The 14675-nt window shown below is 40.3% G+C and overlaps 1 protein-coding gene across 2 annotated transcripts in view; it reads right to left on the bottom strand.

The window, feature by feature from the left end:
• Positions 1 to 386: 386 nt before the first annotated feature.
• Positions 387 to 14675, bottom strand: part of zbtb2b (zinc finger and BTB domain containing 2b) — a 16427-nt gene continuing 2138 nt past the window's right edge. For both annotated transcript variants that reach the window (XM_083562672.1, XM_083562671.1), the window contains exons 2-3: positions 6721 to 6902; positions 387 to 4768 (exon numbers count right to left, since the gene is read on the bottom strand). In XM_083562672.1, the coding sequence (XP_083418798.1) occupies positions 3352 to 4768; positions 6721 to 6893 (1590 nt within the window). In that variant the 5' untranslated portion in view covers positions 6894 to 6902 and the 3' untranslated portion in view covers positions 387 to 3351. The remainder of the gene's footprint in view (positions 4769 to 6720; positions 6903 to 14675) is intronic.

Genomic DNA, 14675 nt, shown 5'->3' with positions numbered 1-14675 from the left:
TAAAGAAAACAAAATATTGTTACTCTCTCTCTCTCTCTTCCCTTTTTCCCTCTCTCCAAAGAGCAATGTTTCAATAATTGACATTTTCCATCAGGCATCATTAGATAATCAGATTATTTCCCCCAAAATTTTACTTAGTAGAATAAAGCTATAAAACAAATTATATATATATATATATATATATATATATATATATATATATATATATATATATATATATATATATATATAAAGTGTATACTCTATAATGGGGTACACACACATAGCCTGGATAACGCCTTCTTCCAATGATGACGTGTTTAAAAAAAAAAAAAAAAAAAACGCCCTTTTGGGGGCGTTTGGAGCATCTCTTGTTTTTGTTTGAAAATTTTGCTGAGATGCTTAGTAATGTTTCAGAAAAATTCAACAGCACTTTTTTTCCTCGGCATCTGTTCCCTGGTACGTTGTTGACGAGCAAAATCGAACAAAAATCTACAGAAACTAGCTAGGATATTTTCAGCTCTACACTGCCCTCTAGTGGTTTTTCTTTTCACCAGTGTGAATACTGGACTGTGATTGGCTGGAAGGAGTTCAGAGCATTGAACACACAGGCAGTTGGTCAGTTCAATCAGCGTTCCAAATTGCTTCTAAACACCTGTAACCATAGAAACATCCAGTTCCAGTTCCATCCAGAGTGAGACAGATAGTGTAGACATTTCTAAATGACCTCACTGGGCTCCGTAGACGAGGTTCGCGTGTGGTGTTAATGATATTGTGGAGAAAACGTTCAAATGAGAAAACAGCAGCAGAAGCCACTACTGATGCCACGACTTTATCTCTGGGTGTGATTCAGAGCAGAAATCTAACGATAATCAGCCATATATTAAGCATTATTTTATCCATTCAGTCAGTTTTGCTCTGCAAACATCAACAACCGCTTGAGCTCCTCAATGCTGGGATTTGGCCATGGTACACGGTGATAATCCAGGCTGAGGTGTGAGGACTTACACCATTATAATGCCCTCTGCTTTATCTCAGGATCTTCTTCACCTTCACATCGTGCACGAACATCCTGTAACACAATCATTTGTGAGAGAAATGAGAGAAAGGGGGTGGGGCCTGTCGATAAGGGAGGAGTTTGTAAAAATTTTAAAAGTGAAAATGAATTAATGGCTGCGGTATAGTGGTCATGTTTTATTGTTTATTAAATTTGTCCACTGTATGAAAAATGTTCACTTTACGTTACAGTGAATTCAACTAGAGGGGGGGGGTTATGTTATGGGATACCAAAAAAAAAAAAACGTTTTATTGTTTATTATAGATGACAATCGCAAATCACATTTCTTTTGAGGCAGTTGTTCATTTCCTGAGGAGCTCCAGATCACAGTATACTTGTATGTTTGCCTTCGCTTTGGAGTTTGTGCATTTTTACGAAAGGGGGTGGGGTTTTACAAAGGGGGGTGGGGAGACTCCACCCCCTTCCTGTAACTGCCTCAAAAAAACAAACAAAAAAAAAAACATTTGCAAATTGCATATGAATAGATACGTAACAGTATAAAAACAAGAAATAAAAAGGAAACAAAAAGAAAAAGTATCGTTTGCCATTTCCTGTACATGCACAACCTGCAAAAGTCGATAAAAAAATTCATAATAATAATAATAATAATAATAATAATAATAATAATAATAATAATAATAATGCAACATCCGGAGTAAAAAGGATCACGTCGTTAAAAATCTCAGTCCTCGACCAATCAGTAGTCATTCACAAAATGCCCTCGTACAGAAACTGCACAAAAAAATAGAAAATAAAAAAAAAACAAAAAACAAGAAATAATACTTTTTGAAAACAGTTCCTTGTCTTTGAAGCAATCTATAAAATAAAAAAATAATATAAGAATAACTTCCTTATCATCTGTACAATTTCAAAATACAAAACACGAGCGATGACCGTTCATAACCCGGCATAAGCACTTAGCCCCTCCCTTAGCCCCGCCCCCCAGTGCATCGTCACGCTTTGTAAAAAATTTTTAATTAAAAGTAGTCAGGTCCCGAAAATTTCAGTGCTTGGACAGCTGGACAAACAAGAAGCAAAGAAAATGACAGCAGATAACGGAGAAAAAAAAATTGAATGAAAACATTAACATAAGACCACATACGCAGGGACGAACACGCGCACGTACACCCGTGCTACACTAAGAAAAATTGATTATATTCTACGCTCAATGCACTTTATGCAATATACAACATTTGTAATATAAAATATTCTTTGTAAATATAGTACTGTGTATAAAAAATTTCCACGAAGAAAAAAAAAATCCAAAATAAGGGCTTTTAAAAACAAAACAGTAAAACAGTAAAATCTCCTTTCACACTGAGATCCACATGTACATTTCACCCTGACCGTCTTCTTTTCCTGGAAAAAAAACAAACAAAAAAAACCAAAACAAACAAACAAAATAAACCCGTTACATTGCGTAAAAGATCAACAGATAAATTGAAATAAAAAATTTTAAAAACAAGAAAACAATTGAAAAAAGACAGCACATCTGTAAACATTTAATATGATTGTTCTGGATAAACTGAAATCCTAAAAAAAAAAAAAAGTTGAATTGTATTTGTGTTGGCAAAAAAACAAAATAATAATAATAAAAAAATATAAATAAAAAAAAGAAATAAAAAAAAGCTTCAGTTTAAATATCTGGAGGTTGAGGATGATCTCTTAGCTGAGATTGTAGCTACTGGATTTGAGATATCATACATTAATAATAATGCCGTAACGGAAACTAGTGAATTGTTTATTGGAATTCATACTAATGAAAAAAGCTTAAAAAAATAAAAAATAAAAAATTTATCACAGAAGTGGAGATAAATTGTTAATAAACACTCTTTGGCTGGTAGAAATAAAAATGCAAATAATAATAGTAATAGTAATAATAATAATAATAATAATAATAATAGGAAGATGGTGATGGTGCATGCTGCTGGCTATTGCTTCAAATGTCAAATCACGGATCATACCAGGATGTGTGAATCGGTGAGGAGAACGTTCTCAACATAGGTGGGTACGTTATTTTTTTTCTTCTTCTTGTAATTCAGCACTTCCTCTTCCTGCTGACAGTTGCAAAGAGGAAAGGCTTAAACCACAACGTGCAACATGTGAATGACCTGAATTACCCACCGAACAAAGAAACGAAAACGAGATTCGCGGTGTAATAAACTCATCTAGATTCCCTGCTTGTGTGGGAGGAAAAAAAGAAAAAAGAAAGAAACAGTTTCCTACAACATGCACGAGTCATTTCCTGATCTACGCTGTACAAACAAACAAACAAACAAACAAAAAAAAAAAAAACTTATAGGATGGATACTTCATTAATCTACCAGGACTTCCTCTGTTTTAATGGCAGTCACTGAAGATCCACCACTAGACACATCAGAACCCTCATCTTTGGCTGCTTTGTCCTCGTTCTCGGCAATAGCTGCAGTTCCTGCGACCCCGCCCTCCGAGATCGCGGTGGGGTTAAAGCACAGGTGCTTGATAACCTCGTTCGGGCTGGTGAAGGTCATTTCGCATACGTTACACTTGTACGGTCTTCCTGAGGAGCCCAGGAACAGGGCCTCCATCTGACTGGAGTCGTCCGCCGCGCACAGCTCCATGCTCTGCCTGTCTACCATGGTGTACGCCGACTCCGCCCCTTGGCTCATGCAGACATGTCGCGCAGCCTGATTGGCCCGGCAGAAGCTCTTCCCGCAGGCGCTGCAGCGGTACGGCTTTCCTGTGTGGATGTACATGTGTTCGCGCCAGTGGCTCTTCTGGATGAACTTGCGTCCGCAGGTGGGACACTCATACTTCCGTCGCTTGACTTCTCGCTCGATGTCGGCTGCACCTTCGAGGTTGTCAATGTCGGCGATGTCGGAAGGAGGAGGCGTGTCCGCTTGCGGCTGAGCTGCGCACGATGATGTCACCACCGCCGCCGAGGGAAACGAAATGGCCGTCTCGCCCCGCGGGGAGACTTTAGACCCGGACAGAGGCTGTTCTATGTCAATGTCCAGCGTGATGGGAGTGACCGCGGACGCTCCGACACCGGTCAGAATCTCCTCCACCTCGGGCGTGGCAGCTCCTCCAGGAAGTACTGGGGAAGTGGCACCTCCAGACTCCAGCATTAGAGGCGCCATAGCCTGGGCGTGCCACAGGAGGTGTTCTCTCAGAGCGGCTCGCTGGTTGAAGCGACTGCCGCAGATGTGGCAGGTGTAGTGCTTCCTGAACGAGGAGCTTCGTTTCATGATGCTCGGCTTGACGTGGAGGATGGTGTTGGGGTTCCCACTCGTCAAGGAAGAAGATGCGCTCTCGTCTGCCTCGGGGGCTTCTCTCCCAAAGTGGACGCTACTCATCGCTGTGGCCTCTACCTCCATGTCTGACTGCAGTCTGGATCCGGACGACAGAGTCACGTTCGAAGCTTTCCCGTCGAGCGTGCCTGTGCTGTCCGAGTCAACGGGTGGAGACGGTCTCCTGGTCGAAAGACGACCCGACTGTGTCGCTTGTTGGCCTGAGATCTGGATGCCATAGAGAGAGGTGTTAAGCCGGATGCTGGGCTCAGAATGGGAGAAGGCAGACTGGCTGTTCAGACTAGCCTCCTGGATGAGGGGGTAGGCGTGCAGAAACTTCACACCCTGCTCCAACCGGGCCGGGTCTATCAGCTGCGGGGCCAGTTTGCCTGTGTACATCAGGTTGAGGAGGTAGCTGAAGATATCGGGCTGGATGTCTGCGGGCTTTAAACGAACGCAGTCGCTGGACGATGGGGTGAAAAAAATAAATAAATTAACACACCAAATCAAAAACCTCATATTATTGATCAATAGCTAGGGGTGTAACGATACTTGCATTCATAGCGAACCGTTTCGATACAGAACTTTCGGTTCAGTGCATATCTGCCTCGTGTTACTGTAGCTCCTCGATTCATACTGTAAACATGATTTGTACTGCGCATGTGAGAACATTTCGATTTTGTTCTGCGAATGCACGAAATCGAGGACTTCCTGTCATCGCCAACGTTTTTAACATCGGTCTAGCGATATGGATTCTTTTGTGTTTTATGTCCAACTTCAGGAATTTAGAAGGAGAAATTCCTGACAATTCCACATATCGAGGGAGTAAATGAACGAATTAAAAAATCTGAGGCACGTACCGAACCGTGAATTACGTGTACCGTTACACCTCTATTAATAGCTGTTACCATAGAAACAATAGTGCCCCATGAAAGTAAAGGTATCGTGTGAACACCTTTTGACTGGCCGATTTCATGGCGCTGTGGTGTACTTTTTTTGTCATTGCAGTGTTTAATGATTGAAGTGCCTCGTCGGTCATGTGACCTTACAAAAATAAATACGAAAGGCAATGAATGCAGGTCTGCAATGTAAATATTTTGAACTGCAAGGAACCGTCTGAGGTTTATTTTTGTTCTGTGGGTCATTTTCTCTACTCACTGGTTGACAATGAGATGTTTGAGGTGTCTTGTCTTGGCATCGCCAATATGTAACCATATGTATATACAATATACAGGCAAAAATTAAAGGTAGCATAAAACAAAATGAAAGTGAAAGGCATAAGACAAATGGGATCATTTTTAGATAGCTTTTAAATTATCAGAGTTCCGGATTCTGATTGGGCGATTATGCGCTCGTTCTTAAATGTTATTGTTTCTATAGTAACACATTTTTTGATCTATTGATGTTTTCTGTAAAGAGTCTATAGCACTAAAAAAGTAATACACTAGGGCCAAATGTTTATGGACACCTGACCATGAGATATCTAAGTCTCTTTTTGAACATCCCATTATATATTTATTTCCCAATTTGCTATGTATATTTGTTATGGGGGAGATGTTCCACTAGATTTTGTGGAGATTTGTGTGAGATTTCATTCAGCTGTAAGGGTGTTAGTAAAGTCAGGTAGTGATGTATGTAAGGAGGTGAGGAGGTGAGGAGGCCTGGGGTGCAGTCAGAGCTCACGTTCATCGCAAAGATGTTCAGTAGGTTTCAGTAGAAGAAGATCTTCCACTCCAACATGTACAGGTTTGGGTCTCATAGTTCGAGTGAAGAGAAAGATTACAATAGTGTGCAGAAAAAACATGGTGTCCCAATACTTTTGGCCAAATAGTGTATGTTGAATACATAAAAAAAAAAATTTGTTTTTCTTTTTCAATCTGTCGTTCTGTACGAGAAATGAAACACTCGGGGTTTTATTCCTCAGCAACCAGAAAGTTTGAAATGGAATAAGAATCGGAAAAGTGATGCATCTGCTTTTTTTTTTTTTGTGTTGTTTTTTTTTTACGTGATGGTGCGGTTATCGACAGGGCGAGCGTGACGTAGCGAGAGCTCGAGACGATGCGGTTAGCTGGCTTCACGTGTCTCAGGGGAAGCACGTGTTAGCCCCCGCTCTCCCTGGGTGGTAGAGGATGTGATAGGGAGGAAGAGAGAAAGGGAGGGAGGGCGAGTTTGCGAGTTCTCAGTAATACAAGATGGTTTTTTTTTCCTTTCTCGTCGCTGGCGTCGATATTTTCTGCCCCTTTAGTGAATAGTTTTTGAACTGTAATATATATATATATATATATATATATATATATATATATATATATATATATATATATATATATTTTCACGGTATGTGAACATCTAACTCTTCAGTTCTTCCTGGTGCAAACAAAACAGTGACTTGTTAACCAAACACGCGTCTCTCTCTACCTGTCCTGGTGAATAAACAACATCCTGAAGTAGTTGGAGAACGCGGCCAGCACGGCCTTGTGAGCTTTGAAGAAGACGTCACCGATGGCGACTGTGCAGTCACACAGGAAGCCGAACTCCCTCTGCGCGTTGAGCTGCTGCAGGAGGATAAGACCGTGGTTGGCCAGCTCCATAACTTCCACCTACGCAGAGAGAGCGAGACGAGGGGGGGGGGGGTTAGAGATGACGGGTCGGCTTCCGGTCTACTGCAGACCACAATGAACCACACAAAGAGTACAAGAAAAGCACACACACACACACACACACACACACACACACACACACACACACACACACACACACACACACACACACAGCGGTAGTATGAAACGCACTGCGAGCTGGACACTAGGAATCTACTTAGAACATTATAACATATATACACATACAGTATCTCAAAAGTAAGTGCACCCCTCATATTTCAGCGAACTGTATCTCAATACTGTAGCAATGAAACATATTTTATAGAGTCAATGTGTAGTTTGTGTAGCAGCTTTACTGTCCTCTAAAAATAACTCAACATATCGTCTAAATAACTGCCTTTAAAAGTGAGTACACCCTCAGGGATAACAGATGTAAGTGGTGTAACGATGCAAAGCCACACGTCCTTTTCTTCATGTTCATGTTTCTGATTGACAGAACCAGACAAATGTGTGTATCTTGTATTAAAGCAGTTGAAAGTCAGTGCTTTCAGTTGAATTCTTTCATACTGACCACTGGATGTTCAACATGGACCTCTGAGGATTACAGAATTAGAATTGTTGCTCAACAGCTCTGGTGATTTCCACACTCAGGAGGATTAACGCAGCGCTACGTAACAAATGGTGCTCACACACAATATTGACACCTTGGACACGGTTTTGACATGTTCGCTTAGTGTGCGCTTACTTTTTGTCGAGTTATTTTTTAGAGGACAGTAAATCTGGACTGCTACACAAACTGCACATTGAAGATATCCACGTTTCATTTCTATAGTATTGTCTTTTAAAAGAAAAAATAAAGCGGTTGCTGAAATGTGAAGGGGTGCACTTACTTTTGAGAGAGACTGTACACACAATTTTTTTTGTGACAAATGAATAAATGATGCAAAAGTTTCCGAAGCCAAACTCGCTACTATCCGTTCAAACGCAAAAGTTTCTCGTCTTTTAAAATCGCAAACCGAGTTTGATTTTACATTCAAAAGAAACTCGAATTTGACTTTTTTCAATCGAAATTTCGAATTCTGGTGAAAACTCAAATTTAAAATCGTAATGTAATTTTTATTTTGTATTTTCAAATACAACTTCTAGCAAATATTCAACTTTTGGTACTTTTGTTTTAATTTTAAGACTTTCCTACTCACGATTATTGCGTCCAAACAAATCCGAGGCTTAAACTAAATAAATTAACCGCACGAAAACAAAAAGGTCAGCTTTATTTTAAATTTGTATTTAATTGCAATACTTTAGCTCCTTAAAAAAAATCCTGTGGAAAAGAAAGAAAAAAGCCCAAAGCACTGAGGACTGGAATCGACTTGTTCAAGAGTCACGTATATTGATCCAAGGCTTTGAGCAGGATGTTTGCTCGCTACGTGAAAAACCGCACACACCGGGTGATTATGGGGCTTTTCCTATTGACCTATGATCGAAAACTTCCAGAACTTTAAATTGTCCTGAGTGATTTTCTCCACTTGGGGGGGTTGATGTTGGAATGGTGTGTAAATGTATAACAAATAGGAAGGCTGGAGTCATTAAATAAATACTGATATACATTAAAATTAGTCAGACATTAAAAAATATATTTCAATGTGTATTAAGGGATTATAATCTATAAAGACAAAAGTTTGTGGACACTTGTTTTAACATCCCATTCTACATTTAATCCATATTTGCTCTTATAGTGACCTCCACTCTTCTGAGATGATGTTCCACTAGATTTTTGTAGAAATTCATTCAGCCACAAGTGTGTTAGTAAAGTCAGGTACTGATGTAGCTGAAGAGGCCTGGGGTGCAGTCAGTGTTTACATTTTGAGCTCTACAGCAGACCACTCAAGACCTTCTACTCCAGCCTTGGTGCACAGGGGCATCGCCATGCTGATCAAATCGGCACAATCTGTGTAAAGCAGGTGGAAACCTTTCCATTGGGGTTGGCAGACGAAAACGATTGATGTTCAAGTAAAATGAACAGGAAAGTGACAATTTCTTTCCAAAGACATCGCAAAGTCCGTGTGTGCGGTGTTCATTTGTTTTCCGTTTTGAAACTGAAAAAAAAATTATTACTTTACCTAAATTGTAAAAAAAAACAAAAAAACACCGCATTTATAGTTTCTTGCTGTCTTATTTTGTGACCGAGTTGTTCGGGTTTGTGGTTCTCCTGAACGACTTAAATATAAAAAAAATTATCAACCATCAGCACATCAAAGGCTTCAATCAACATTTCTGGCTTTAATCTGAGAAGTTCAAATGGATCACTAAGTGCTTCTCGGAATCAACAAGAGAGCGACAAGAAATGGGAATCCCACACAAGTCCTCTTCTTTCAAAGTCCCACACCGTCCCTGCCCCACACAGTCCCTGCCCCACACCGTCCCTGCCCCACACCGTGTTCTAGATTGTCTGCGATTTCTAAATACGTTGGTCTAGTTTGCTTTATATTATATATCACTTGTGCAAGGGGCTCCAGAGCGGACATTCCTTCCTGGGAAAAAAGCACCAATGAAAGTCCCTTTTTCTTCCAGTTTAGCATTGGATCATCAACCAAAAAATAAATAAATAAAAAATTGTAATTCACACTTTGCTTTTCAATCACACGTGATCTGACACGGACCCCTGAAAAACTTGTTGTGTTATTATACATTATCCCTGTACGGAAGCGTAGCAAAGAACTAATTACATTTCTGCTTACATTTTTTTAAAAACATTTCTCTGTACTTTATCCAAAAATGTACAATAAACCAATAAATGACCCAAAGATTCCTATCCCAAACCCAAAACGTCTTTTAAAACTCGAATGTTTTTTTTAATTTTAATAACAAAACAAATTTGACTTTACGTTTGAAGGAAATTCAATTTGAATTAATCAAATTCAATAAAACTATTTCTGGTGAAAACTCAAGCTTAAAGTCGCAGTGTACATTTCTGTTTTTTGACATAACAGCATTTTTTAGCACGAGTTTTTGTATTGGAAGCATTTACTTTTTAAGGTTTATTAATTAAGTGTCGTCAATGACTTTCTAATTGTACGCACGACTGCCGATAGTCGTTCGCATAAACAAAATTAAAACAAATAAAAAAAAATTTCAGCTCAGTTTTTTTCTTTTTTTCATTAAATTTCGAAACTTCAGCTCCTTAAATTTTTCCTTTTCGTAATTTGGAAGGTCTGTAAAATATGACGGTTTCATAATTGGTGTCCGCTTTTTATTATCCAAGTGATATTTTTACTGAATATTTTTAAATAAATATAAACTGATTAGATGTATTTGTTTGATGTAAGATTTTAGACTAAATTTGCCAAAAACAAACAATTTCCTTTAAAAGAATTGTGTCACTAAATAAATACAACAAATGCAGCTGTTTGAAATAAATGGATCAATAAAGCGTGTTTGGAGACTCGTGATACCATGTTGTCGTCGTCTCGCCTGCCTGTGTGTCTCGGTATGTGAATCGGGCTGATGATCTGGCAGGCTGGAGGTGAAAGAAAACGAGCGTACCGGTTACGCCGCATTGCTGAGCGACGGGAAGGACGGCCCACGTCGTCTGCTCAGACCTGAATCGCAGCTGGGAGGAGACCGAGGCCACGCTGACCGGGTGGACCCTCGGGGAGGGGAGGATTATACGGCTTTACCTAAAAGATTTCGCCGTCACCTTCCCCTCGGGTTACAGCCTTTCAGTTCGAACTCTTACAGGAATCTCATTGAGGGACTTTAGTTTCATGTAGGTTTAGAATGTGATGTCATTTCACACCGCACTATACGACCATATAATTTATGTATGCTTTCATTTAGTCCCCATTTGCCCATATAATAATCTCCACTCTTCTGGGAAGATGTTCCACTAGATTTCTGTGGAGATTTGTGCTCGTTCATCTACAACGTTGTTAGTAAAGACAGGTATTGACGTAGGCGAGGAGGTGAGGAGGCCTGGGGTGCAGTCAGCGTTCATCTCAAAGGTGTTCAATAGCAGGAGATCTTCCAGCAGCTGGCTTTGTCCGAAGGGGCACTGTCATGTTGGAACAGGTTTGCATCTCCTAATTTAAGTGACCCAGCACAACCGTATCCAAAGTTTAATTGTGTGCCTCCGACTTTGAGGTAACAGTCTGGGGAAGAACCGCGTACGATTGGGAAAATCGAGTGTCCCAATACTTTTGTCATCACATCGACATTTTGGAACTGGTCAATAACATGGAGACAATGTATCTCTGTGCTTACGAAAGACCGAACAGAAACCCATATCACCTGCATGAACACGGTTTGAGGAAGTGCGACTGATACACAATAACCCCATGGCAGAGGCGCATGCTTTTGCATCATCGTCACGCCGACAACAAAAACGGCCGATAGACTCGGCTCTCAAGTCTTTGCGTGTAAATAAGTCATGCGATTTTAAAGATCCTGGTCGGCGACCTCTGATCCCCTGGCTTGTCAGCTCGAGCCGAGATAGCTAGGCAGCAGCGCCAGCGCCCGTGCTGTGCATCACGTGATTAGACACGTCACGTTTCTGCTGAGGGAGAATGTGGACGTGGATGTGGACTCGGATATATACACTGCGGAGTGGGGCACTAAATGCGGGAGCTAAGTAGTGAAGGCACCGGTCTATGGATCATAAGGTCAGGAGTTCAAATCCAAGCCTCACCAAACTCCACAATGTGGGCCCCTGAGAAAGTCCCTTAACCACGTTTTTTTTTCCCATTACAGGTTTAACCTTCAAAAACGGGAAACTTCTGAATGGTTTCTACTTTATACCAAAAGGTCGATAATTCGTGTTTGGAAATAATTAAAGCTTTGTTTTCGTGCTTCTTACTTAAAAATACTCTTCTACCCAAAACTCGCAAAAAAAAACAGAAACATTTATTCGTTCGTGACTAAAACACTAGTAAATTTAGCTAAATGTTAAGACGGTAGAGAAGGACCAAACCCGGGTGAGGTGAAAGAGCGACGTGAAAATATCATAATCGCCGTTCTAACCCTGAAAAGACATTCAAATCATCAAATTCTCTCATTCTAGTCAGAAAAGTTCTTTATTTTTTATGCTTACATTGTTTTTGGTATTAAGATACCCCATGATGATATCTCGACTAATTATCGAGGTCTCTGTAAACCTGCTAGTGTCCTGGCGCGATTAAATAACGCGGACGCGCTTCCTTTTGTAAGCGTTTGAATTTTGGAGCGTAAGCCAATGGCGTTCGAGACATTGTAAATTCTCAGCCCGATCAAATCAAATCAAAGCGAACCAAGCCAACATGGACTGGCTGAACATAAAGTACGTTTAACAAAAGCGTTTTATTGGAGCTGTGAAGCATTTCCCCTCGTCCACACCTCCCACGGATGAGGTCATGACGGGCTTTTAGGGCGGTGTTGAAAGTGAACAAAAAGAGCCTCAGGGTCATCACCTGGACACATCAGAGGCTCCTGAGCGCCAAATAAAATAACCGGCTCTCGTTTTAGATTAACCCGAAGCTAGCGTGTTTGATGAGCACCGGGTCGAAAAAAAAAAAAAAAAAAACCTGACATAACCAAGAAAAAAAATTAAAAAAATGTTTTAAAAAATCTCACATAACCAAGAACTCCAACAAACTTTTCATTAAAAACGTTCGTAACCCACGAGATGGCGAGACCGAACCCCGACGCCAAAACCAGACCAATAAGAACACCGTGTTTATTATTTAAAGAAGCTATACACATAAAACTGAAATGAATTGAAAACGCTCTGCCCCCAAGGGGTGGGGCATAAATGGTGTAATACGACTGGTCGAAGTGTCATCAGAATATTTACATTTTTCAGAAAGCCAATTTTAAATAAAATCGATCTAGTTTTGTGTTAAATGTTTAAATCAGTTATAAGGTATTAAAAACATTTTTTATACGATTTTGAGTATTTCGAATCGAATCAATTTTCGGTGCTGCCATCGTTCGGCTTTTAACTACACTTTCGATTCGTGCTGAAAGTGATATTTTGTAGGATCAGATTCTGGTGTATTATTAACCTATTCCACCAAGCAGGTGCTAATCATCAATTTCACATGAAGGTTATTAGTCAAGTCAATAACAGCAACAGCTGTGTAGGAGCTTCAACCTGGGTGTGGACCAGCCAAACTCTGAAGACAGTTTCATGGCACAGGTCCTACACCATGGCAAGACTGGGCACGGCAACAAGACGCAAGCTTTTTCTACTGCATTAGCAAGTTCTCTTCCAGGCGCAGATCTTATAGCAGACTAGGGTTTCGAAAGAAAAAAAAAAAAAAAAACCAACACAAAAACAGGCGGTGTTGTAGACCGTCGACGCAGACGTCCACCAAAGAGACTTTATGTAGAGGATGAAAGACATAGTGCTTTCATCTCTTCAACATCAGATGATGTCCAGCAGAGCCATGAGCAAAGAGCTACGGTGGAAAACCAGTGGGACACAGGAACACCAGGAGAAATTGCAGACTAAAAAAAAACCAACCTCTGACATGGAAACAAAAATCAGCAGCTCAACTATGCACAGGAACCGAGGAGCAGAAAAGTGGCAGCAGGTACTCTGGACTGAGGAGTCAACGGTTTCAATATTAAGCTGTAGATAAAAACACGTGATGAGTGTCTGCAGGAAACATGTGAAGCATGGTGTAGGTCTGCAAATGGACCAGCAGGTTTGGTCAGGTTTACTGGTGTCCTCAATGCTGAGAAAAACAGGTAGATACTCCTCCGTCATCCATCAGAAAGTGACTGATGTGTCATTTAAAACTAACTTCAGGATAGAGAAGAACCAGAACCTGATCTCAACAGGAGGATGTGAGGAGCCTACATAAGCAGAAGATCTGTGGTTCGTTCTCCGTGGTGTTTGGAACAAACCGACCTGCCGAGTTCCTTCAAAAACTGTGTGCAAGCGTCCCGCAAACAGCAGAAAGGACTGATGCTAACGGCTGGTTTTAAAAACATTCTCAGTGTACAGCATTTTTTCACACGTCTAAAACTTTTGATAAACTTTTAACAGTGTTGAACTTTACACCAATGATCTCAAAAACACTTTGAGCTGTAAACAACAACAACAACAACAACTGTATCAACATCAGTGATGCACTGTATAAATAATGCAGCCTGACCAGTAAATAACGAGTGATTAAAGAGAAAGTATAAACTGTGACATGGACAGATCTCCCAGAGAGAGAGAAAGAAAGTGACAGAAAGAGTAAGAGACAAAGAGATAGAAAGAGAGAAAGAGAGAGAGACTCAAAGACAAGGACAGAGAAAGAAAAATGATGACAGAAAGAGAGCAACAGAGTGAAAAGCCAGATAGATAAAGAGAGTTAGATAGAAAAACAGAGAGACAGGGGCAGAGAGAAAGACACACAAAAAAGAGAGAAAGAGACTGAAAGGGGGGAGAGAAATAAACAGAACAAGAGAGACACAGAAAGGGATTGAGAGAAAGTGAGAGACAAAAAGATAGGCACAGAGATAAAAACAAAAAAAAGACAGAAAAACTAAAATAGAGAGCGAGGTAAACAGAGGGAGAGACAGAGAGAGAGATAGAAAGAGACTAAAAGACAGGGACAGAGAAAGAGACAGGTGACAGAAAGAGAGCAACAGAGGAGAGAGAGAAAGAAAGACAAAGAGAGAAAACGTGAAATACAAATAGATAAAGAGTTAAACAAAAAGATAGAGAGACAGTGGCAGAGAAGACAGAGAGGGATTGAGAAGATTGAGAAACAGAGAGAAAGAAAAAAAAACCAAATAGACAGCGAG

The sequence above is a fragment of the Silurus aristotelis genome (assembly GCF_946808225.1).
Source record: "Silurus aristotelis genome assembly, chromosome: 15".
In the NCBI taxonomy this organism is placed as follows: Eukaryota; Metazoa; Chordata; class Actinopteri; order Siluriformes; family Siluridae; genus Silurus; species Silurus aristotelis.
The sequence above is the reverse complement of the archived record's forward strand: the minus strand, read 5'-3'. Positions and strand labels throughout refer to the sequence as shown.